The sequence below is a fragment of the Penicillium chrysogenum genome (assembly GCF_028827035.1).
Source record: "Penicillium chrysogenum strain IBT 35668 chromosome Unknown utg000005l_segment0_segment0, whole genome shotgun sequence".
Lineage (NCBI taxonomy): Eukaryota > Fungi > Ascomycota > Eurotiomycetes > Eurotiales > Aspergillaceae > Penicillium > Penicillium chrysogenum.
The window spans coordinates 1,789,332-1,811,466 of record NW_026622753.1 but is presented as its reverse complement, the minus strand read 5'-3'; the positions used below and the strand labels follow the sequence as shown (position 1 = coordinate 1,811,466).

Here is a 22,135-nt window from a genome sequence, read left to right as displayed (position 1 = left end):
TTCTACATGGGTATCTGGAACTGATCATTTGTACAGATCGGGGATAAGAGTCTAAGTTGGGGCTATACTAGCTAGAATACATACATGGTGCATCGAGCGCACCATATACCTGCGAGAAGATGGATTGAGATGAATAAAACGGGTTTTGAAACTTCGGGTAAACCAAAAGATGAAATCGGGGTTATATACACATCGAATGCCTGAAACTGCCCGCAGTGAACGCCATGAAAACATAAACACAAGACCGTGAAGTTTATGATCAAGCACACATTCACAGTTTAACACTCTTGACCAGGTTCTTCTTAATACCCGTAAGCTCACCACCGTATCCACCGCGGCCCTCGCCGCCCTTGTACAGCTGCTTAGTACTGCCAAGCTTCTTCTGCTTCTCCTCGTACTTCTTTCTCTTCTTGACACGCGGGTTGCGGGAGTCCTTGCTGCGTTTCGCGTGCAAACCCTTATTCTTCTGGATCTGGTACGTGATAGCACGCTTGCCATCCGGACCAATCTCCTCTTGCTCATAGACCTGTCCGCCAAGGCGCTCAGCCTCAGCGTGGGCATCTGCACGAGCCTGCTTGTCGTCCTTGCGTTTCTTGGAGCGGGATGCCACCATGTCGTAGTATTCGTCGTCATCGGTGCCCTCCTTGGCACCCTCGCCGCGGCGGAGCTCCTTGGCGACGCGACGATCCTCGTCGTCGCTGTCACCTCCCAGCTGCTGGTCGGGATGGAGTTCTTTGCGACCACGCTTCTCGGCCTCGGCATTGAGACGGGCTTGACGGTCACGCAGACGTTCGCGGTATGGGAGATCGGCGTCTCCGCCGGCATCCCGACCTGCTGCGTTGCGCTTGTTGGCCTTCTGGGCCAGTTGCGAGGTGTAGAACCGGAGGGAGCGCTTCTGCTTGGCCTTCTCCTCTGCCTCGTGGGCTGTGAGGGCATCCTCGTCACCGAAGTCAGAGTCATCATCCTTGAGAGGTGCCTTGACCTTTTGTGTCTTGCGCTTCCGTGAAGGCTCGGTGGCCAGGTTCTCGAGGTCGGCGAGACCGGCTTCTGTTTGACGGAGACGCTCGGCGCGGAGAGCTTCAGCTTCTGCCTGTGCTATCTCGGCCTTGCTGAGCTTCTTCTGTTTCGGCTTCTTGGTCTCTTGAGTCTTTGGTTGCTTCTGGACCTTGGTTGTCTCGGTCTTAGTCTGCTTAGTAGGCTCCTCAGCGGGTTCCTCGAGCTCTTCAAGATTCTTGACGGTGTTCCAAAGCTTGCGGAATTTGACAAGCGATCCCATGACAGGGTGTTGTCGGAGTTCGGCGGGCGTCATCGGAACATGTTCGCTAGTTGCATCGGGAGAAGGAGAGGAGAGGAGCATGAAGTACATGCTGATAGTGCCAAGGTATGCAGACAACGCACGGAATTTCACCACAGGCACTGGAGATGGCTGTGGCTCTTCTGAGTCGTCTGTTGAGGAAGCCTTCAAGGCTGCTTGTTGAAGATCCTTGAAGGAGCTCTGAAGGTCGACAAAGTCCTTTGCCAGGGGTTCAAACTCGGGGTATCTCGACTTCAAAATCTTCAGCTTCTCATCGGTATCCATGTCCTCAGTGATCTCCAGTTGTGGAAGCACTTCAGTCACTACGCCAGCATCGGCGCTGTCCTCAACACCCTTGCCGGACTCCACCCACTCAGACTCGTCAAACCCGAAATCGGCCTCATTCATAGCTTGCAACTGCTTCAACTGCAGTCGCTTGGCCTCCTGTTCTTCCTCCAATGCATCAGCCTCGGTCTCGATTTGATCTGCGTTGTAAAGATCCTTCTTCGATGTGCCCCAGGCGGCAATGCCTTCATCTTCTTCCTCAGACTCGGCGCCACCCTTCTTTGGCTGGCCCATATCGTCGTATTCGTCTTCGTCTGAGTCTGCGAGCTCGTCATCCTCGTCTACCGATTCATAGCCAAGGATTTCTTCGTCGGACGGTTGGATCAATTCCTCTGCGGAGATCAGTAAGACACCGTCTGCACCGGGTGAGTTCGACATTAGAGGGACATACCTTCCTCGGCAACTCTCCGCCGTCTCTTTGTCTCTGGGCCTTCCTCCAGTAGAATCTGATCACGACCGGTTTGGAACTCATCTTCCGAGTCGTCGAACCGCTCTTCGATGTCGAACTTGGATGGCTCAGGGGCTGTTTTCGATTGCGCCGGGCGACCGGCTTTTCTCTTCTTGCTGCCCATTTTTTCGTGTAGAAATCAAACGACAGTGAACCAACTCAGTCCGGCCGATAACCTGTGATAAAATTATTTTTTGGTCTCTCACCGCCTTGGTTGCGCTAACCTCGAGTGGGGGCTTTTGCTCTGTTTGCACTTATGGTAATATAAATACTGGTAATGTTACGATCTTACACCTTGGAACGCCAAAAATGGAGCGACCTCGGGTATTTCCGTGTCACTGGTTTACTGCCCCAAGTGTGCCTTCCCTTTCGTTGTTGTGCCTTCCATTTCGAGGACAACCAACAAGACGCACCTGCCATTTTATCCAAAATGGATCCTCGCGAGTTAATTGCTCGTTTCCATCCCCCTCAACTTCTCTCTTCCTTTTTCTCCTCCCTGTATTCTTCGTATAATAATACATCAACCCCGGTACTGGGCGCTTCCACACTCATTTGCACTATCATTGTCTACACTATCGCTAAAATGTTCGGTCCCGGATCCCGAAACGAGTTCAATGTCGAGGGGCAGGTATGTGCAAGACTGCGTGATTGATGTGGTACTTGCTGACTGAATCTTACAGACTGTGGTAATCACCGGTGGCTCCGAGGGCATGGGCAGAGCTGTCGCACTTGAGCTATCCGCGAAAGGTGCAAACGTTGTCGTGGTTGCGCGCACTGTCTCCAAGCTGGTGACTGCCGTCAATGAGATGAAGGTCAGACATTCCTCCATAATCAGTTAATCAATTTTGCTCACCTATCATCCAGACCAAGGCAGCGAATAAGTTCAAGCAGAAATTCCATTATATCAGCGCCGACCTCACTGATCCCGCCGAGTGCGAAAGAGTCATCGCGGAAGTCACAACATGGAATTCTGGAGCTGCTCCCGACGTTGTTTGGTGCTGTGCCGGCTTCTCCCGCCCAGGATTCTTCGTCGATGTGCCCATCCAAGAGCACCGACAGCAAATGGACACAGTCTATTGGACTGCCGCCAACACAGCTCATGCTACCCTGCGCAACTGGCTGGAACCCGTTCTTCCCAGTGCACAGATGAAAACAACCCGGAGACATCTGATTTTCACCTGCTCTACCCTTGCATTCGTTCCTATCACTGGCTATTCGCCGTACTCGCCTGCCAAGGCAGCCATTCGTTCTCTATCCGATACTTTGAGCCAGGAAATCGAAATGTACAATGGAGCCTACAGACGGCACCGCGGTGCCGCCCCGGCTGCGGATGTCAGAATCCACACCGTGTTCCCCATGGGCATCCTCTCGCCCGGCTTTGACAACGAGGAAAAGACCAAGCCTGAGTTGACCAAGAAACTCGAAGAAGCCGATAAGCCCCAGGCGCCAGCGGACGTCGCGAAGATCGCTATCAGTGCCTTGGAGCGTGGAGAGTACCTGATCACTACCAATTTTATTGGTTCCATGATGAAAGGCACCTCCCTTGGGGGTAGCCCGAAAAATAGCATCATCGGTGACACTCTGCTCAGCTGCCTCAGCCACCTGGTATTCCTCCAGGTCATTCCGGACCTTCGCAACAAGGCGTTCACTTGGGGAAAGCGGAACGGGCTTCCAAGCGCTAACGGTACTCCGGCTTCGTAACGATCGGGTGTACTCTTATTTCCTTCACATGGTCTGTCGACTGCTTCATGTATGATGATACCCTGAGCGCTGTCTGTACGGGGCCTCCTTGAGCTGCCCCTCCCAACACCTAAAAACTCTTCAATTCGTCTTAGCCTCTGTTACACATTCTTATTGTACAGTACAAATTAATGGCATGTCTGCTTTGGTATTTTTAGCAATTCGAGCCATTCAACCTTTCATTGACGCAGTCGTATTCCGCTATGTACATCCGGAGAGGATGACGTACGTTGTAGATAACCAAGCTTATCTTTTATCCTGCCACCCCATTTCCGACCTCGAAATTTCTTTGTCTCCAATTGCTCTACCACGACTGGGGTTTAAAAGAGTCTTTGTCTCAAATATGAATGGGAACTGACCACATGTTACTATTTTCGGCACAAAGACGAATTTGCTGAGAGATCAGAAACAAAACCCTCGTACCCCCGCCGAAAGACTCGACGATAGTGATAGCACAAGATACAACCAAATCCACCCTCGAGTCTTTTAACGCCATTAACAGCAATTGCCGCACAAACACGTGTCAATATGGAGGCCCTATTCTCGATACCGATGCTGTCCGTCTTCCTCGTTCCGGTCCTTTCATCCTACAGCACCAGCCTGAACCTCTTGTTCTTCTACATGACTTGGTCTACGTTGGTTCTGTCACATTCCCGACTCCGCGTGGAACTGTTCGGGACGATCGCTGTGCGCGTGCTCTTCTATGCACTGCCTTCCATTGTCCTCTTCCTCTTTGATATCCTGACTCCGTCGGCCTCGATTCTCATCAAGGCGCATGGCGCAACCGGTTTACCGGGTGGAGGGAGGCGACGTCGGATCCGTGCGAAGGAACTCAAGGTCGCCGGGTGGGCGCTGTTCAATTTATTCTTGGGTATCGCCGTGCAGGGAGCACTTGAGACGGCACTTGTCCAGACGCTCGGCAAGCGCAGTGCGCTGAAGGTATCGCTGAAGCTTCCTATGCCATTTGAGATATGTAGGGATTTGAGCCTGGCGATGTTGGGACGAGAAGTAAGTTTTTTGGAATTTCCTGACTACATGGCCGTGACGTGCTTTCCTTGATATCTAGTCCAATTTGCTGACAGTCTGGTTTTCCTTTTGATAGTTCCTCACATATTTCATTCACCGCTACGCTCTCCACTCGAGATGGTCTCCTTTGCTTGCCAAATGGCACCGGTCTTGGTATCATTCGTTAAGGGCTCCGTTCCCATTGACCGCGCATTACGACCACCCGGTCCCCTATCTGGTTACCAAGTTCATCCCGACCTATGCGCCGGCCATCATCTTCCGCTTCCATATGCTTACGTATCTTTTGTACCTACTGTTTATCTCCGTCGAGGAGACCTTCGCATACTCTGGATATACTGTCATGCCGACAAACTTCTTTTTGGGTGGAATAGCCCGTCGCACAGATATGCATTTGTTGATGGGTGCAAGGGGGAACTTTGGCGTATGGGGTATGATGGATTGGATTTTTGGTACTGTTGTTGGAGACCCGCATAGCGAGGATGAGTCAAGTGATGAGCCAGATGAGCGGGATATGCGGAAAGCGTACGAAGCTGCAAAGCGCAAGGCGGCTATTGGGTCTTTGTCAAAGTCAAAGCGACGATGAGACGACGACCATTGACGAGTATATGACGAATCATTGGATGTTGGAGCTATGTAGATTTGTCTTGTTTTGTCGTTTCTATCTGGAGTAAGAGTTGGAATCGTTCAATATATTCAATATATATTCGAGGTTGTTACACTTTTGGAATCCATGTGTTTGCAAAATGATGTCAATTTCAATGTAAAATTAGTTTGATATAGCCCCAATTCAATACCATTCGAGACCTATGCAATCATTTGTTATGAGAAATACACAAGCCTCGTACTTAACCCTAAAATTGACTGGCGGAGTGGTGGCTGCCACTAGACCCCTTACAGATGGGATATTAGATCTAGAAAACCTGCACTTATCGCACAACCTCATCCGAATGCCATGAGAATACAGCCGAGGAGCCATTGCAATGTCCCATCGAGCACCACAAATGTGTTGCATAAGACAAGGTCTGTTTTATACTTGTCCACGCCTAGATTGCGAGATCTCTACTCCAGTTCCACACGGGCATATCCACTCGATCAAAGACAAGGCCCAGCAACCTTATATTTTAGCGCCTTACAGATATTACATGGATGAATCGAAGGAATTGCCCAATTTTGGATTGCCGCCTGAACCTGGAAATGGGAGTAGGTCATACTGAACATAAAAGAGAATCCAGCCCGCCTGCTGGAACGAGGTGATTTTTAATCTTTTTTTTTTGCTTGAAGTCTTTCTTCATAACGCAGCTTCATGCAAAATCAGCCACGCGCAAAAGGAACGGGTTTCTTGAAACATGAGAACGACATCGGGTTGTCCGAAGTGACCGCAAATCATAAGAAAAGTGAAAAACGTGTTTTGACGGATCCCGTAGGAATTACATGACATGGTTCATGAAACCGGCCCCCCGAAAGTCGCGAAAGGATGCCGATCTGCAATCGAGCCGCCCCTCGTTGGAAAAATGGTCCTCCCCAACTATCTACCGAACCCGCGGCTACCACATATTTACCACTTCATCTCGTGGGGCTTGTCGCCGTTTCGGAGGCTGAAGGTGGTAGCGAGGTAGCTGCCGAGGAAGTCCTCCTTCTTGATGGAGGCAAGGATGGCCTGGTCGACAGCCTTCTGGTCGCTGGCGCGAGCGCTGGCAACAACCTTCTTCTGTAAAGATGAAAAAAAAGTAATTAGCATTCGATCCCTGGAAATGTGATTTCTTAGACAAGATGCGTACCTCGGCCTTCTCGCCCTGCTTGAAGAAAGCCTCCTCGGTCTTCTTCTCAGCCTTCTTGTCCTTGGTGAAGTATCCGGGAGCGGAGATCTTCTCAACAGCCTTGGCGTCAACACCGCTGATGTCGACACGCTTGGAGGTGGCGATAACGTAGCGGGCGTTCACGCGGCGGAGAGGGACACCGTTGATCTTGAAGGGACCGGTGACAAGGAGGACACCCTGGTCGAGGGACTTGAGGAGGATGACACGCTTGCCACGGAAACGGCCAGCGAGGAGGATCAGGATGGTGCCGGGAACGAGGGTCTCGCGGACCTTGGCGGGACGCAGGGTCTTGCGAACCTGTAAACACACAAAGTAGTTAGTCTCTGATGTCACACAAATCCCAGCGATTCCCGTGAATCCCCCCAGTATCTCCATCGTCATAGCCGGATCCTTCCCAGATGATATGCGATTCGCACCAAGATCACAAGATTTGATGGACTTTTGTGTCGTCGATTGACACCGGCGTCTGGCTGGATGTTGCCCCGTAATTCACAAAGGCTCTTCCTCAGAATACCGGTGCTATCGTCGCAATCATCAGGGCAGATGTGTGCCGGTCGTATGTCCTCCTCTTTTTTGTGCCGTCCCATTCTCATAGGGTGTACTGACTTTCTTGGGCTGCGACTGATCGTCCACGGGGTACCACTTCTGGGCCTTGTCGGCGGGCACGACCCTCTGGCTCTTCCCGAACTGCTTCGTCTGGCCGTCCGACATGATGGCTGCTGGCGAAGGATGAATGGTTGTCGGGGTGGTTGTTGGAGATTTGGGTGAGGACTTGGACTGCTAAGCGGAGTCGGCTCCAGTGCGGGAATTCGTCGAGGGTTGTGTGTACAAAGCCCTATCACGTGTTTAACCGACAGCCCTAGCCAAATTTAAAAAGCGGTAACTAATCTACCTGATGCCATCTTTGTAAGGCAATTATATACGGGCGCCTGTAAAAACCACTTACGCAGAACCACTGCTCGACACAAACAACTGACGTATACTGCTCGCTCTCTCTCTCTTTCTATATACTCTTATCTCTTACATCCCCCACAACTCCTTTTCTATCTACCTGGAGGGTGCCAATTCTGTCAATACGGTCCCATATATTATTGGATCTCTGTTCAGAATCAAATTCCCAATATGTCGATAGCTCCGATCATCACCTTCAAAGCAGGTATCTGCGATCTGGATGTACGTGAGCTTAGCTTTCCGCACCCGATTTGGATAGTTTGATGATCGACTTCATCCTCCGAATGTTCACTCATATCAGCTTTACTGACCGTTCCAATTCAGACCTCTAGCACTCCTGCCGCCGTAAAGCCGAAGCCCACCCCAGGCTATGTCTATCTTTATTCCGAAGAGGATCTTATCCACTTCTGCTGGCGCTCGCGTAGCGCCTCACTAGACGAGCCCGAGCTTGACCTGGTGATGATTCCTTCGGATGGCAGCTTTACTCCCTACAAACCATCCGGTCGGGACGCAACGAATGGCCGGATCTTTGTCCTGAAGTTCTCCTCTAGCTCTCAGCGATACCTGTTCTGGATGCAGTCTCACTCCCAGCATGAGAACGGCGACCCGAGCTGGTTCAGCCCCCGCGACTTGAAGCTTGGAGAAATCGTCGATGTTCTGTTGCAGGGCGAGGATGTTGATGTAGAGCACGAGATCGCCAATCTTCCTCGCCGACCATCGGGCGGTGATGACGATGAGACCATGGAGGACGTGGAAGGCACCGACCATGATCGCGGCCGATACCACAGCACCGGCAGTGGCGGTGCTGGCCCCGATGCGACCGGCGGCGACGTGCGTGAGGAGGGACAAGAGTCGCGGGAGGGCGGTGCCGACGGTGGACGAGCGTAGGTACATATCTCTGACAGTCTTGAAATGGGCCACCCAAGCTAATTTACCATTTGTTCCCTTTGCAGAGCAACTACCGGGGAAGACCCAGCGTCGGTTGTCCAGGACTTTTTGAAGTCTTTGGGCGGCCGCCAGAGCCAGAGCCAATCCCAAGATCCCGAACGCCCATCTACGACACTCCAAGATCTCCTTCCACCCTCGACCACGCTGCAATTTATCGATTCTGCTGATACCACTACTGCCGATCATCTTCTGAGCTTCTTGCCGCCTGCACTACTTTTGCTGGCCCAGGGCAATGCTGAGGCTTCGGAAGCTGATACCGACCCGGAACTTGCCCAAGCTGCTCTCCTGTCTCTCGACCTCTCCCAGAAAAAAGACATTCTCCGAAAAGTGCTTCGTTCTCCTCAATTCATGCAAAGCTTGGCTAGTCTTACTGTAGCCCTTCGTGATGGTGGGCTTCCGAGTATCAGCGAGGCTTTGCAGATCCCCGTGGCTAATGGAGGGTTTATGCGAAGAGGTGGAGTACCCCTTGGTGGTGGCGATGCGGTAGATGCGTTCCTGGATGGCGTCCGCCAACACGTTAAAGAAAATGATTCTCAGATGGATACCGATTGAATCATGAACAATACATTTATTCCGCGATTTTGAGACTTTTCCAAGACTTTCCAAGGCTTTTCGAAGTTGTAAACCTATTTTTGGAAAAAGAGAACATTCGAACCCCACTAGGCAACACTGTTTAGGCTGCGTCAGCGTCAAATTAGATTGTAATTTTCATACAAGGAGCTGAAATTGTAGGGTAAACAAGGTAAATTATATAGTAGAAAATGAAAAATACGACTTTGCAAGTTGTATGCATAGCCCTACCGAGGTATGTCAGCCACGACAACGTCCACGGGTCCCAAGCTGAATATAAGGCAGAGGCGCCGGGACTTGTCCTTTTTAGTGCAATTGCGATCCAGACGCCCTTGGCCCAAATTCAACTTCGGAACCTTTTCTCTTCTCATGATCTCTGTTTTGTATTCATATTCCTTTATTTTTCTATCTTAATACATATTTTGTCCTGTCAACACACGTGTCGTCACCGTGTCCGCGAACCCCCCCGTCCAGCCTGCGATGTCTGCGATTCGATAATTCTTGACCCTGCCCGACGATGGCGCCAGAAAGCCAGAACCTTGATAATGACGAAAACGCTCCGCCAAACCAGATCCCTCTCCAGGACCTCTCGAAACCGGGAGATGCTCTTGACGAGCGTGGGAGAAGCCGCGCGGGGACTGGTCTCTTCTCACGACAATCATTGATCGGGAGGGGGTCACGGAGGAATTATGAGAGCGTTGCGGAAGAGTCTCCAATTGATTCGGCTGGACCGAGCAGGAATCCGTTCCAACCGTCACAAACGAGCTATCCAGAGGTTGCTTCGCCGCTTGATGACCTGGGTGGTTTCGCGCAAGCGATATCATCGGTTGGCCTCAGTTTCAATGCGCCACAATCGAGGGAATTGCCCTCGGGCCCATCAGCAAGCCATGGGTTTGACGATAATGCTTCCGAACTTGACGTTGTACCTCTAGACGCTTATGATTCCCACGACCCCCACGGCTACAACCCCTCAGCAGATGAAGATGATACGGTACGGTTGACCGATCCTCGATATTTACAACCAATGAGCGGTGCTGCCGGTGCGGAAGAGCGACGCAGCACTGACACAGGCCACTCTATGCATTTTGGTGGATCAAGACTTGGCGATGATCTTCCTCACCTGGAGGATGGGATGGGAAGCCGTCGAGGTAGCAGCGCCCGAGATCGATCGCGTTCTCTGTCTCCATCGGCGTCCAGCGGGGCTCTGCAGCGTGCCAGTTCAATGGTCAAATCCATGTCGCAGCGAGTGGTCAACCTGAGTAACGAACCAGAAGTCGTCCAGCAAACGATTGAGAGGGAGGAGCTTGATAAAAATGCGCGAATGGACGGACCACCAGTCCTGCCCGCGATGGTAGACTATGCATTCCCCAATCAGCAGGCTCAAACAGCTCGAGAGAAGCGTTCCTCCAGCAGATTATGGAGGGATCGGAACAATCCATTTAAAGGCAGGTCACTTGGAATCCTGGGACCGAATCACCCTGTCCGACTGTGGCTGTGTGATATCCTGGTGAATCCATTCATGGAGCCCTTCATCTTAATTGTTATTGTCATCCAGACCATCTTGTTGACCGTTGAAGACGCGCTCCCTAATCGCCCAAATTCAGTGACATGGGGAAGCAGCAAGTTTGATTGGGTTTTCTTGGTCATCTTCATCATTTACACACTTGAGATAGGCTCTAAGATTTTGGTGTCTGGGCTTATTCTTAACCCGGTCGAGTACAGCACACTTAATCGCAACCTCGGCGTCAGGAAGGCAATCGCGGAGAAGGGCAGGAACCTGATCACGCCGCATCGCCAGCCAACGGTCAAGAAAGCATCGATGCTTCAGGCTGAGCCCCAAGCTTCAATCTTGCGAACATTTACAGGGATGAACGGATTGGACTCCGAAGTGTATGACGATCCTCTACACAAACGTCGCGTTAGGCTTGCCCATCGCGCGTTCCTTCGACACTCTTTTAACCGGCTTGATTTTGTAGCCGTGGTCGCTTTTTGGGTATCCTTCGTCCTTTCAGTCTCAGGTGTTGAGAAAACACACCAACTGTACATCTTTCGCATGTTAAGTTGTCTCCGAATTCTACGTCTCCTTGCCATGACCAACGGCACTTCGGTAAGTCTTCTGCTGCGAGGATGTGAGTTTCGAGATACTGAACAATCACTTCTAGGTAATTCTTCGAAGTCTTAAGCGAGCTGCTCCTCTGCTCGTCCATGTCGCATTTCTTATCGGTTTCTTCTGGCTTCTTTTCGCAATCATTGGCATCCAGAGTTTCAAATCCAGTTTCAAGAGAAGCTGTGTGTGGATTGATCCCGCAGGGCAGAGCAATTACACATTGAATGATCCATGGGACACATTACAATTTTGTGGCGGGTACCTGAACGAGACAGGAGGGGAGATGCCATGGCTCTCCTCCACTGGTATGGACTCAGGGTTCAGCCCCAAAGGATACATTTGTCCTCAAGGTTCTGTATGCATTGAAGGTACCAATCCTTACAAGGGGACTGTGAGCTTTGACAATATCCTGCACTCCCTGGAGTTGGTCTTTGTGATCATGAGCTCCAATACATTTACCGATCTGCTTTACTACACCACGGACAGCGATTACCTCGCCACGGCTCTGTTCTTTGCCTGCGGGTTTGTCATTTTGAGCTTGTGGTTGGTGAACTTGCTGGTCGCGGTTATCACACACTCATTCCAAGTGATTCGGGAAGAGAGCAAGCGCAGCGCCTTTGCCGTCCAAAAACTTGATTCTGTCGATGGAGATGACACCATGTCTCGCAAAGTAAGTCCTCTCAAGCGTATATATGATCAAACTGAGTGGGTTTGGGTCTGCCTCATCATATTCGACCTTATCGTGCAAGCACTCAGAAGCTCGTCTATGTCCGCCAGTCGAGCCCAGTTTATTGATACTACTGAGACTGTTGTCACTATCATTTTGCTCGTTGAGATCATCCTGCGATTCGCCTCGGATTGGCGCATGTTTCATCGAAGGCGTCGTAACTTGACAGACCTTTTGCTTGTAATCATTACCTGCATCATCCAGCTACCGCCTATCAGGAACTCAGGTCGTGCATACACAGTCCTCACTTTGTTCCAGATCCTTCGGGTCTACCGAGTGGTACTGGCTTTCTCTGTGACCAGAAAGCTCATCGTGATTGTATTCCGCAATACTGTCGGTCTGCTCAACTTGATATTTTTCCTATTCTTGATGACCTTTTTGGCTGCCATTTTCGCGACACAGCTTTTTCGAAGCCAGATCCCACATGAAGATCCAGGTGGCACGCCGAACTTGATCACATTTTCGAATATCTACAACTCATTCCTGGGAATGTATCAAATTTTGTCGAGTGAGGATTGGACCACGATTCTTTTCAATGCAACTACACACACAACCGACTTCAACACCGCCTGGATTTCGGCAGCATTCATCGTTCTTTGGTTCATTGTGTCCAACTTCATCATCCTAAACATGTTCATTGCTGTCATTCAGGAAAGTTTTGATGTTTCAGAAGACGAAAAACGAATGCACCAGGTCAGGGCGTTTTTGGAGCAGAAACAGGTCCATGGAGCACCGCAAGGAAACCTGGCGCTTTCAAAAATCCTTCGTATAGGCCGCGATTCAGCCCGGTACAAAGATCCACTCGACCATGGTCCTGCAGCTTTGGAAATGTTGCTGAAAGACGCCGTGGTGCAAGAGTTCCTTGATGAAGAAGAAACCAGGCACCAAGAACGGCGAAGACACAAGGACCCGCGAAGGGTGAGCACAATGACAGAAGGCGCGACTCAAGAGACCATTCAACCAGGCTGGATATCGCTTCTATGGACGAAAGCCACCACGCTTCTTATGCGGAGGGAACCAAATCCTTTCTACTCGAAGCTGAAGTTTTCGCGTGCTTACGAAGAATTGGATCCGAGAACCATGGCAAGAGAAGTTGTTACTGCGGCAGAGCAAAGGAAACGGGACCAGCGAGCGTATCTCGTCAAACACCCCAACTATAACAAATCACTGTTTCTTTTCTCGCCGGACAATATTGTTCGGAAATTTTGTCAACGAATTGTCGGTCCAGGACGCGGCCACCAGCGAGTCGAGGGTGTGGATCCATACAAGCCAGTGTGGTATGCGTTCTCTGCTTTTATTTATGCAGCCATTGTCGCCATGGTGCTTCTCGCCTGCATCACAACACCTTTGTACCAGCGGCAGTATTTCCGTACTGACCGCAACTGGTTCGTCTATACTGATCTGGGCTTTGCCCTTGTGTTTACTACCGAAGCAACGATCAAAGTGATCGCCGATGGTTTCTTCTGGACACCGAACGCATTTTTCCGCAGTTCCTGGGGATTTATTGACGGAATCGTGTTGATCACGCTATGGGTCAGTGTCGGTGGCTCGCTCAAACAGGACTGGAGTGTTTCCAGAGCCATTGGCGCCTTCAAAGCGCTGAGGGCGTTGCGTCTTTTGAATGTCAGTGACAGCGCTAAGGACACATTCCACTCTGTCATCATTGTCGGGGGGTGGAAGGTCATTGCTGCCGCTGCGGTGTCTATGAGTTTCCTCATACCATTCGCAATCTACGGTGTAAACCTGTTCAACGGGCAGATGACCAGTTGCAATGACGGTAATTTTTCTGGGAACTTGACCAACTGCGTCAATGAATATGCCAGCTCGCCATACAATTGGGACGTGCTTGCTCCACGAGTGGCTGGGAACTCCTATTATGACTTCGACAATTTTGGCAATTCCCTCTTCATTCTGTTCCAGATTGTCTCCCAAGAAGGTTGGGTCGACGTACAAGAAGCTGCAATGAGTATCAAGGGGAAGATGATTCAGCCGCAGGATCTAGTGGCGCCAGAGAACGGGTTGTTCTTCGTGGTGTTCAACTTACTTGGAGCCGTGTTTGTCCTGACACTATTCGTGTCTGTGTTCATGCGCAATTACACAGAACAAACCGGTGTTGCCTACCTCACAGCCGAGCAACGTTCCTGGTTGGAATTGCGGAAACTTCTCCGACAGATATCGCCCTCGAAACGATCCTTTGATGACAAGAGCCAGACGCTGCGGCTGTGGTGTTATCGAATTTCAGTTAAGAAGCATGGCCGGTGGGCGTGGTTCGTGACTTGCGTTCTTGTAGTTCACCTGCTATTGCTTGTCGTGGAATACTATCCCGAACCGCCCTGGTGGGAGATGGTTCGATGTGAGCTTTTCCTTTCGCCTTGATTCAAAATGTTGCGTGTTACTGATTGGTAAATCTAGCTATTATATTCTTAATATTCACACTTGTCTACGTTGCGAATGTTTTTATTCGACTGATTGGTCTTGGGTGGCATCGATTTAGCCGAAGTTCATGGGACCTGTACTCTCTCATCGCCGTCCCCGGCGCTTTCATCACTTCTATCCTTGACATCTCATACAGGGAAAAAAGTCATGTCGTGGTAGAGCTCAACAAGCTTTTCCTCGTGTCTGTTGCTCTGCTGCTTATTCCAAGGAACAACCAACTTGATCAGCTCTTTAAGACAGCAGCAGCTAGTGTGTCCGTGATTGGGAATCTTCTAGCTACGTGGTTCGTGCTGTTCTTGGTGTTTGGTATTGCGATGAACCAGGCGTTCGGCCTTACCAAGTTCGGCGAGAACGAGGACCACAACCAGAATTTCCGCGATGTGCCCAAATCACTGATCCTGTTGTTCCGAGCAAGTTGCGGAGAAGGGTGGAATGAATTCATGGAGGACTTCGCGACTATGACTCCGCCGTTTTGCACGCAGAACGACAACTTCCTCGACGACGACTGTGGAAGCGCGCCGTGGGCGCGAACTCTCTTCATTGCATGGAACCTGATCAGCATGTACATCTTCGTCTCGCTGTTTGTTTCTTTAATTTTCGAAAGTTTCTCCTATGTCTACCAGCGGAGTAGCGGACTGTACGCGATCAGTCGTGAAGAGATCCGCCGGTTCAAGCAGGCGTGGGCGACATATGATCCAGATGGGACCGGCTTCGTATCTACGGACCAGTTCCCTCGACTACTTGGTGAGCTCTCTGGTGTCTTTGCAATGCGAATCTACGAGGGGGAGTTCACGGTTGGGAGTATCCTGGAAAAATGTCGGATCGATCCTCAGAGAAACTCGATCGGTTCTTACGCAAGAAATTCGATGGTCTCGCTGGTTGAGTCCCGACATTCAATGCGGCCAAACTCTCGTGTCTCGTCTGGTGTGGATCTCGCCGAGCTTTCCCGGATCATATCGCGAATTCCAGTGCAAAGCATTCGAGAGCGGCGCAGACGATTGAATGCATTCTACGAAGAAATCCTTGTGTCCGCAGACCCAGACCGCGGCATCTCCTTCCACCAATGCCTGATGATCCTCGCACATTACAATGTAATTAGCGATAGCAAGAGTCTGCGCCTCGAAGAATTCCTACGTCGTCGGGCCCGGCTGCAGAGGGTGGAAGAGGCTGTCCGTCGAAACACGGTCGTCGGTTTCTTTGATACCCTATACTGGTCCCGCCAATTCCGCCGCCAGATTGACCGCAAGAAGAGCGGCCGGATGAGCATAGTCCCGACATTCACTGTGCCGGAGATCTTTGTCGACGATCCAGTCGACGACCCCGACGAGCACGACCAGCCAGGTTCCGGGGCGATGACACCCCAGACACAGCCCGAGTTGGATGGAAACTTCCCGCCTATGCTCTCACCGGTCTCGCAGCACAGACGAGCTGAGTCTAGCCCAACTGCAAACCGCAATGCTCTGCCTCGCATCAATACCAACTTGAGCGGGTCAATGTCTGGCTCCAACACACCTACGAGGGAGTGGTCAAGTATCAGTCCCTCAATTACACCGCGTCAAATGTATGGGGAGCGCAATTCGTTCGACACTGGCGAATCCCACGAGGCGTCTTCGGCTAGCGATTCTTCGCGCCAGAACAGTAGTATGAATGTACAAGATGTCATGCATTCGCTGGACAACTCCGCCTGGGGTGAGAGTATCCGACGAAGCTTCACGCAGCGACGATCAGGCGACCGCAGTTCTGAATAAACTGCTGTACATATTGATCTATATGAATTTTGGATGTTATGACGAAGTGGTTGGATAGTAGGGCGGTTTTGTTTTCTCCTTCGTTTTTCTATTTTTTTGTTGTTTCCTTTCTTTAGCATTCCCCTCACATAGATTGGGGCTTTTCTGTTCTGGGTTTTGTGCTGTATACTATTCTCCCCAAGGGGAGCATTTTGCATAGCGTGGGATTCCATTTCAATTTCCATAGACTTGGATAAACGATTATTTGACAAGTATTTGACAGGAGAGATGATCATTTAAACTATAGCCTGCATGAATGTGAATCAGGTGGGTCGGACTAGTTATTACCCAAAGAGGAAATCGGACACCCTTGGAAGAGACTGAGAACGTCCGTAGAAGAACACAGATACGTATGCATCTCTAGTTGGTAGACAAGTACATAAAAGTTACAAGTACATATCTCTATAAATTATACTAAACCAGTAAAAAGAGAAAAGGCATTGTCCGTTTTCGACAATCACATTCATCCGCATGCGTCGTGTCTTAACTCTCCCTGCAGCAGAGTCCTTGCAGTCAACCCGGTTATAGAATTATAAGAATTACAGAATGGTAGAATTAATAAACCCAAGTCAATCCCCAGTTCTCCTAATAAATTCAATCCTATCCCAATCTTCTATCATGACATAGTCATCTCCAACTCCAAAGCCTCAACATTCCATATTATTACAATACGAGAAAGCACCGAACACATCAACACGTCAACACATCAACAATGCATATCACCTCACCATTCCTCTCTCTGAGCACATCTTTCCGCTCTAGAAGCTTAAGCCCCAAATCAACCAGCGACACCTCAACCGCAAGCTCAACAACGACCTCACCACCCTCCTCCCCAACTTCCACCCACTCGCCTCAGAGCTCTCCACACCACCTCTTCAACCTGTCCTTCCAACTCTCCAAAGCCCACACATTCCAAGGGCAACCCGGCAGCGTCAGAGACACAATTAACCCGGAAACCCCATCAACCCGCCCGCGTCCGGTTTCCGATACCCCCCACAACGCCAGCGGCGTTAGCGTGCTCCCCTGTGCTGTTCTACGCGGCCGCTCGGCGATGGTCGTCCGTCGACGACCGTCTAAGATCGATATGGCGCTGAGCGAGGAACGGTCGCGATGTGATGGGGATGCTATTGAGAGACAGGGGTTGGGGCTGATGGAACCTCGGCCGGTGGATTTGGGGGTTGGGGAGGTGAAGCCGAACTTTGTGATGGGCGGCATCTTTGAGGTTATGGAGGGGCGGGCTTAGGCTTGACTCTTTTTTTTTCCCTCTTTTTTTCCGCACTTCGTCTTTTCTTTCTTTCTTTCTTTCTTTCTTTCTTTCTTTCCACTTATTTTGGCTTATGCTGTGATACTCTATTTGTTTTAATTTGCTCTGTATTTTTCTTGTGGCTAAAAGTTGGGTTCTCTGCTTTCGGAAAAAGAATGTGGGATATACCGGGAAATATTGTATAGAGGCTGGATATTGGAAATATGTCATTGTCTATTCTTGATACGTTTGAGCCCTTGCGGAAATATCTGTCCAAATGGAACATATTGTTTTCTGTTCATATACTTGTCTAATAGCGTTTATGTCTCAGGCCCTATTGGTCTCGTCCTTTTCCTCAGCACCCTGCTTGATGCGATACGCTTATAAGGGGTATAAATACCCTAAGCTCTTCTTAACTAACAGATGCATACCTACTACTCTCTCCAGTGTCCATTTTTATGCATTTTGTATCTAGATTCTTCGCCCTGATCCCAAAAGAGGGCTTGGTCTATCGGGTAAGCCTGCTGGAGCCCACCAGTGGGTTAGTTGGATGATATTGCCCCTAGTTATTTCTCTCTACGCCTTAATAGCCCAAAAATAAAATGCTAACATGTGTCAAGAATAGACAAAGATGACTAGAGTACTGCATGCTGTCCAGTAGCCGTTGAAAAGCACAGGACTTTTGAATCTATTATCTTGACCCGGTAGCCGCTATCGTGTTGTAAAGAACCTCAGGGAAAACAATTGCCCTACTGGGCACGGTTGGTACTTTTGCCAGCTTACACTCGCTTGTGGAGTAGTTTGTATCAGCTAGGCTATACCAGAGACACGCGGCTATATAGAGGAAGCTATCCCCATCAGTCTATGCTGTGGGCATTGCGAAGTTCATTGGAAACCCTAACCCACCATCGTTTAGCAGAGCAGATATATCAGAAGTTACATCGGAGGAAAGCCCCGAGGCCGAAAAGTGACATCAACCTTGGTTCAAGCTCGGAGAAGCGAAGCATCAAGCCACATTCTTAGCCTTAATTTCCGAGTGTTAAAACATAGCCATACACAGATACTACAAGATAATTAGGGGCCATTTCGATTAAGATACAACCGGAGTATAATTACAATATTTTTGCAATACTTATCTTGCTTTTAATTTATGATGTCCTCCCTTACTACCCTCTCTGTTCACATTCTTAAGCACAATGACGGCTCTCCATCAATCCATCCTCAGCTTGGGCATTCGCTCTGACTACATTAATCTGAAGCTATATATATGCCTTTCATACCCTAGCCATTGTTCTTTTAACCTCGAACAACTCACTATCCTCCTCGACCACATCCAGAAACTGTCTAACGCCGTGGAGGAAGTCTACGAGACGAGCTACCATAAGCCGCTGGCCCTCAACAATCTGGAGCTGTGGTGGGACCCCAGTCCAGCCTAGAACATCATTCGGGTCTACTATCACATATCTGCTCGTCGTGGGATTGGTGGGAGGGCTATATCTCTTTGTTGATGGCGTTGAGTCAATCCGCTCGCGTGTGTTTAAGGTATACCTTCCGGGCTATGCTCTCCTCACGGCCAATCTGGGGCTGCTTGTAATGTTGTTGTTTCTTTCAGAAAGGGCGTGGTATAGGTATATTTCAGATGTTATTATCTTAGCAAGCCTAGGGCTTTTGTATGCCGCTTTGACACATGCGAAGGAAGACCTATGATCCAGACTTTGACTGCTTTGCAGTGGACTTGGAGTGGGGAGTGTTTGCCATTGATATCAATGAACACCATATATATTTCACTTATAAAGATAAAATGAACGGCTAGATAAATTGGTATAAATAGGGCCTACCTCGATATGACATTTGTTGCACGGACCATACCTGACCTTGGAACAAGCCCGGGTGCAACCCCGGAACCCCTATAAGTCACATTCCAAGGTTTGACCTCGGGATAACCTTACCTAGTTACTACCTACCTACCTAGGTAGGTAGGTACTTAGCCTATATAAAACCTCATCTTAGGTAGAGAAATGATTATGTATACCAACTAGGTGCCTAGGTATGTATCTATTTGAAGGCATCGCTAGCTAGCACTTTATATACTTCATCTAATAGGTTATCCGTCAGTTGGCAGGCAGTTAGAGCATAATTGCATAGTCACGGTCAACGTCCTATGAAATATATATTCAGCTATAGTTTTCATAGTCCTCATTAGACGATTACACTATTGCTACCGCCCCTATCTATAATATATCATCAACTATGCTTAGCTCCTATATAGGTCACTTTTTCTTCCATCCTATCTTCCTTGAATGACATTATTTAACTAATAACCCTTTCATCTTAGGATTAGAATTTACTCCCTAGGACTAAATTGAAGCTTTACGATTATATCATATAGGACTTAGTTAAGCCATATCAATTTACTGTCTCAGATGATGCTTCTAGACTAGACTAGACTAGACTAAATGCCCACTTTTCTATTATCTAGCAGAGACGCGATGATAGCACGGAATGATCCCACTAGGGTTAAGTCAAAGAAAGAATGTGAAAGTAGTTTGAAATTAGGCTTTGTTTGTTGTTAATCATACATATTCTCGTCAGGGTATTGTGAATCTAACATGATGGCAAAGGCAAACAAAGATGCCAAAGATGAGAGAGATCAGGGCACCAGTGGGGCTAAAGATGCCTAGAAGAGGGGTATGTTGCTATGCACTTGCGTTATGGTCATGATAGTGCAAAACATCAAGTCGCTAATCACACATGATGGGTACGGGAAATCGCAAAAAAATATGCAAGAATATTGGCCGGTTGGCAGCAAGGACAGCCACGGCACAGTTGGAATAAAGGAAAAGCCTATTAAGGCTTAGATCCTTGGCCCTTGCGCTTGTTAGGCCACAACTGTCCACGGCACTTAGCTTCACCGCACAGGCACTGGACAGCCTCAGGATCAATCTTCTGAGGAGTTGTGTTCTCCTCGCCCTGGTTATAGTCGAAAGTCAATTCCGTGCCAGGGGAAATGTCGCGGTAGGCGAAAAAGGCAAGGTTGTAGAGGTATTGATCGGCATGATTTGTGGTGCAGACAGGGACGATCTTGCAATTAGGGTTGCATGAGTGGTTCATAAACCGAGTTGCTGAGCCAAACTTGCGGCCGTCGATGACTTTCATGTTTTCTTCCTCATCGTCGTCATCCCTCACATACCAGTCCAAAGAGAAAAGGTATGATTGTGTATGCGAACCATCGGTGAGGTTCTCACGCTCGTCGGCTTCAGCTTTTGTGATTACCTCACCGAGGTAAAGATCAATAAACTGTCCGCCGTGAATCAAGTCGGGGGACCGGAGACCTAATAAAGATCATGGTTAGAATGAATACATAGAAAGAGAAGACGAAGTGAGACAAACCAAAACCCCGAGCTCCTGTGTCAAAGATCTCTAGTCTGACAGTCCTTCCTTTCTGAACGACATGATTCCAGCATCGTTTTCCGCCGCAGCCACAACGGGGGTTGCATTCATAGATGATGGCCTTACGCTTAAGGAAACTTTTGGTCGCGACAATCAACTTAGGGTTGGCCTCACAGATCTGATAAGGGACGATCCGATCTTCGGAATCTTCTTCCTTGCTGAGGCAATCACATTCGAACCGATCGCAGCCATCAGTGGCACTGCATGCACAACCGATATTGAAGTCAGAGTCATCGGGAATCCGTTCCACACCCGCACGGTACTGATAACCGTTGATGAACTCAAAGTTATCAGCTAGCTTGGCTAGACGCTTTGGGGAATCTACTGTCGGGATGACGGTAGGTCCATTGATACGTTTTAGCTTTTCATCGAGAGTGTCACGGAGTTTTGAACGGTGGTTTGTTTCCGAGGGTGGTGGTAGGTTGAGAACGTTCAGAGCTGAACTTGATTTGAATGACAATGGGATAGAACGACGGTCAACACGACCCTGGGCAGTAGGGTATGCAGCTTTGGCGACTCTTTCCTCTTCGTCAGTTGTGGGGAAGATATTAATGTCCATTCCATCCACATCGGAGACATCCTGAGCAATTGCAATATCGCGCTTTTGTTTTGATGTCGGTGATGGGATTACAACACTGATCTGAGATGGCCTCAAGCTTGGCGGTGGGCTTGGCGTGGATGGATCAGGGTGAGCGTGCGGCAGGGGTGCACGCCGTGGAAACTTGCGAACATCGCTGGACGAAGAATCCGAGGTATCCTCAGATAAATCCAAGCTTTTCCTCTTTAGTGGCACGGTTGGTGACCGATAGGCCAAGGCTGTCACAAAGGGAAGTTTGCCCTGAACCAAGTTCTTTGGCTAGAAGCGATATTTAGTAAACGAATCTGGTAAGCAGGTTGTGTACGTAGAATCCATCAGATTACCAGATCAATAGTTAGGTAAACGGTTAGGGGGAAAGGGAAAAAACCGGGCACAAAGTATAGGACAAAGAACAGCATAGTGGGGCCATAAGGGGCCAGGGGAAATGGGGGCTCGCTCAGGCAGAGCAGTCTTTGGAAGACTGAGATGAATGGGTACAAGCACTTACCACCTTAGAATCCCCTGGTGCAGTCTCATCCGTTAAATCAATGAACGCTCGGTTCTGGTTCGCCCCCGAACCAAGGGGGACGCGTCCTGCCATCCTAAGCTGCGCGTTAGTGTTAGCGGTGATCGCAGAACGCGTGAAAGCGCATCAAGTGTCAACTTACA

At 49.5% G+C, this 22,135-nt stretch overlaps 9 protein-coding genes across 9 annotated transcripts; 6 read left to right on the top strand and 3 right to left on the bottom strand.

Moving 5' to 3' along the window:
* Positions 1-271: 271 nt before the first annotated feature.
* On the bottom strand, positions 272-2,211 carry N7489_009082 (something about silencing 10 family protein; the record flags this gene model as incomplete). Its single annotated transcript, XM_056714832.1, has 2 exons — positions 272-1,971; positions 2,031-2,211. The coding sequence occupies 2 exons, from the start codon at positions 2,209-2,211 to the stop codon at positions 272-274; spliced, it is 1,881 nt and encodes a 626-aa protein (XP_056562454.1).
* A 153-nt stretch (positions 2,212-2,364) lies between these two features.
* Positions 2,365-3,788, top strand: ksrA (3-dehydrosphinganine reductase; the record flags this gene model as incomplete). The annotated part of the gene is made up of 3 exons (XM_056714831.1): positions 2,365-2,715; positions 2,768-2,899; positions 2,952-3,788. 3 exons carry the CDS (start codon positions 2,365-2,367, stop codon positions 3,786-3,788), a joined length of 1,320 nt encoding a protein of 439 aa, XP_056562453.1.
* A 567-nt stretch (positions 3,789-4,355) lies between these two features.
* Positions 4,356-5,436, top strand: N7489_009080 (sterol desaturase family protein; the record flags this gene model as incomplete). The annotated part of the gene is made up of 2 exons (XM_056714830.1): positions 4,356-4,835; positions 4,930-5,436. 2 exons carry the CDS (start codon positions 4,356-4,358, stop codon positions 5,434-5,436), a joined length of 987 nt encoding a protein of 328 aa, XP_056562452.1.
* A 972-nt stretch (positions 5,437-6,408) lies between these two features.
* N7489_009079 (60S ribosomal protein eL6) lies at positions 6,409-7,381 on the bottom strand (the record flags this gene model as incomplete). Its single annotated transcript, XM_056714829.1, has 3 exons — positions 6,409-6,561; positions 6,632-6,967; positions 7,277-7,381. The coding sequence occupies 3 exons, from the start codon at positions 7,379-7,381 to the stop codon at positions 6,409-6,411; spliced, it is 594 nt and encodes a 197-aa protein (XP_056562451.1).
* A 411-nt stretch (positions 7,382-7,792) lies between these two features.
* On the top strand, positions 7,793-9,121 carry N7489_009078 (uncharacterized protein; the record flags this gene model as incomplete). The annotated part of the gene is made up of 3 exons (XM_056714828.1): positions 7,793-7,843; positions 7,946-8,505; positions 8,575-9,121. 3 exons carry the CDS (start codon positions 7,793-7,795, stop codon positions 9,119-9,121), a joined length of 1,158 nt encoding a protein of 385 aa, XP_056562450.1.
* A 535-nt stretch (positions 9,122-9,656) lies between these two features.
* Positions 9,657-16,157, top strand: cch1 (calcium channel protein CCH1; the record flags this gene model as incomplete). The annotated part of the gene is made up of 3 exons (XM_056714827.1): positions 9,657-11,246; positions 11,302-14,326; positions 14,386-16,157. 3 exons carry the CDS (start codon positions 9,657-9,659, stop codon positions 16,155-16,157), a joined length of 6,387 nt encoding a protein of 2,128 aa, XP_056562449.1.
* Positions 16,158-16,908: 751 nt separating this feature from the next.
* Positions 16,909-17,439, top strand: N7489_009076 (uncharacterized protein; the record flags this gene model as incomplete). The annotated part of the gene is made up of 1 exon (XM_056714826.1): positions 16,909-17,439. One exon carries the CDS (start codon positions 16,909-16,911, stop codon positions 17,437-17,439), a length of 531 nt encoding a protein of 176 aa, XP_056562448.1.
* A 1,196-nt stretch (positions 17,440-18,635) lies between these two features.
* N7489_009075 (uncharacterized protein) lies at positions 18,636-19,146 on the top strand (the record flags this gene model as incomplete). Its single annotated transcript, XM_056714825.1, has 2 exons — positions 18,636-18,850; positions 18,876-19,146. 2 exons carry the CDS (start codon positions 18,636-18,638, stop codon positions 19,144-19,146), a joined length of 486 nt encoding a protein of 161 aa, XP_056562447.1.
* Positions 19,147-20,286: 1,140 nt separating this feature from the next.
* Positions 20,287-22,067, bottom strand: clrD (uncharacterized protein; the record flags this gene model as incomplete). Its single annotated transcript, XM_056714824.1, has 3 exons — positions 20,287-20,771; positions 20,830-21,745; positions 21,975-22,067. The coding sequence occupies 3 exons, from the start codon at positions 22,065-22,067 to the stop codon at positions 20,287-20,289; spliced, it is 1,494 nt and encodes a 497-aa protein (XP_056562446.1).
* Positions 22,068-22,135: the final 68 nt, after the last annotated feature.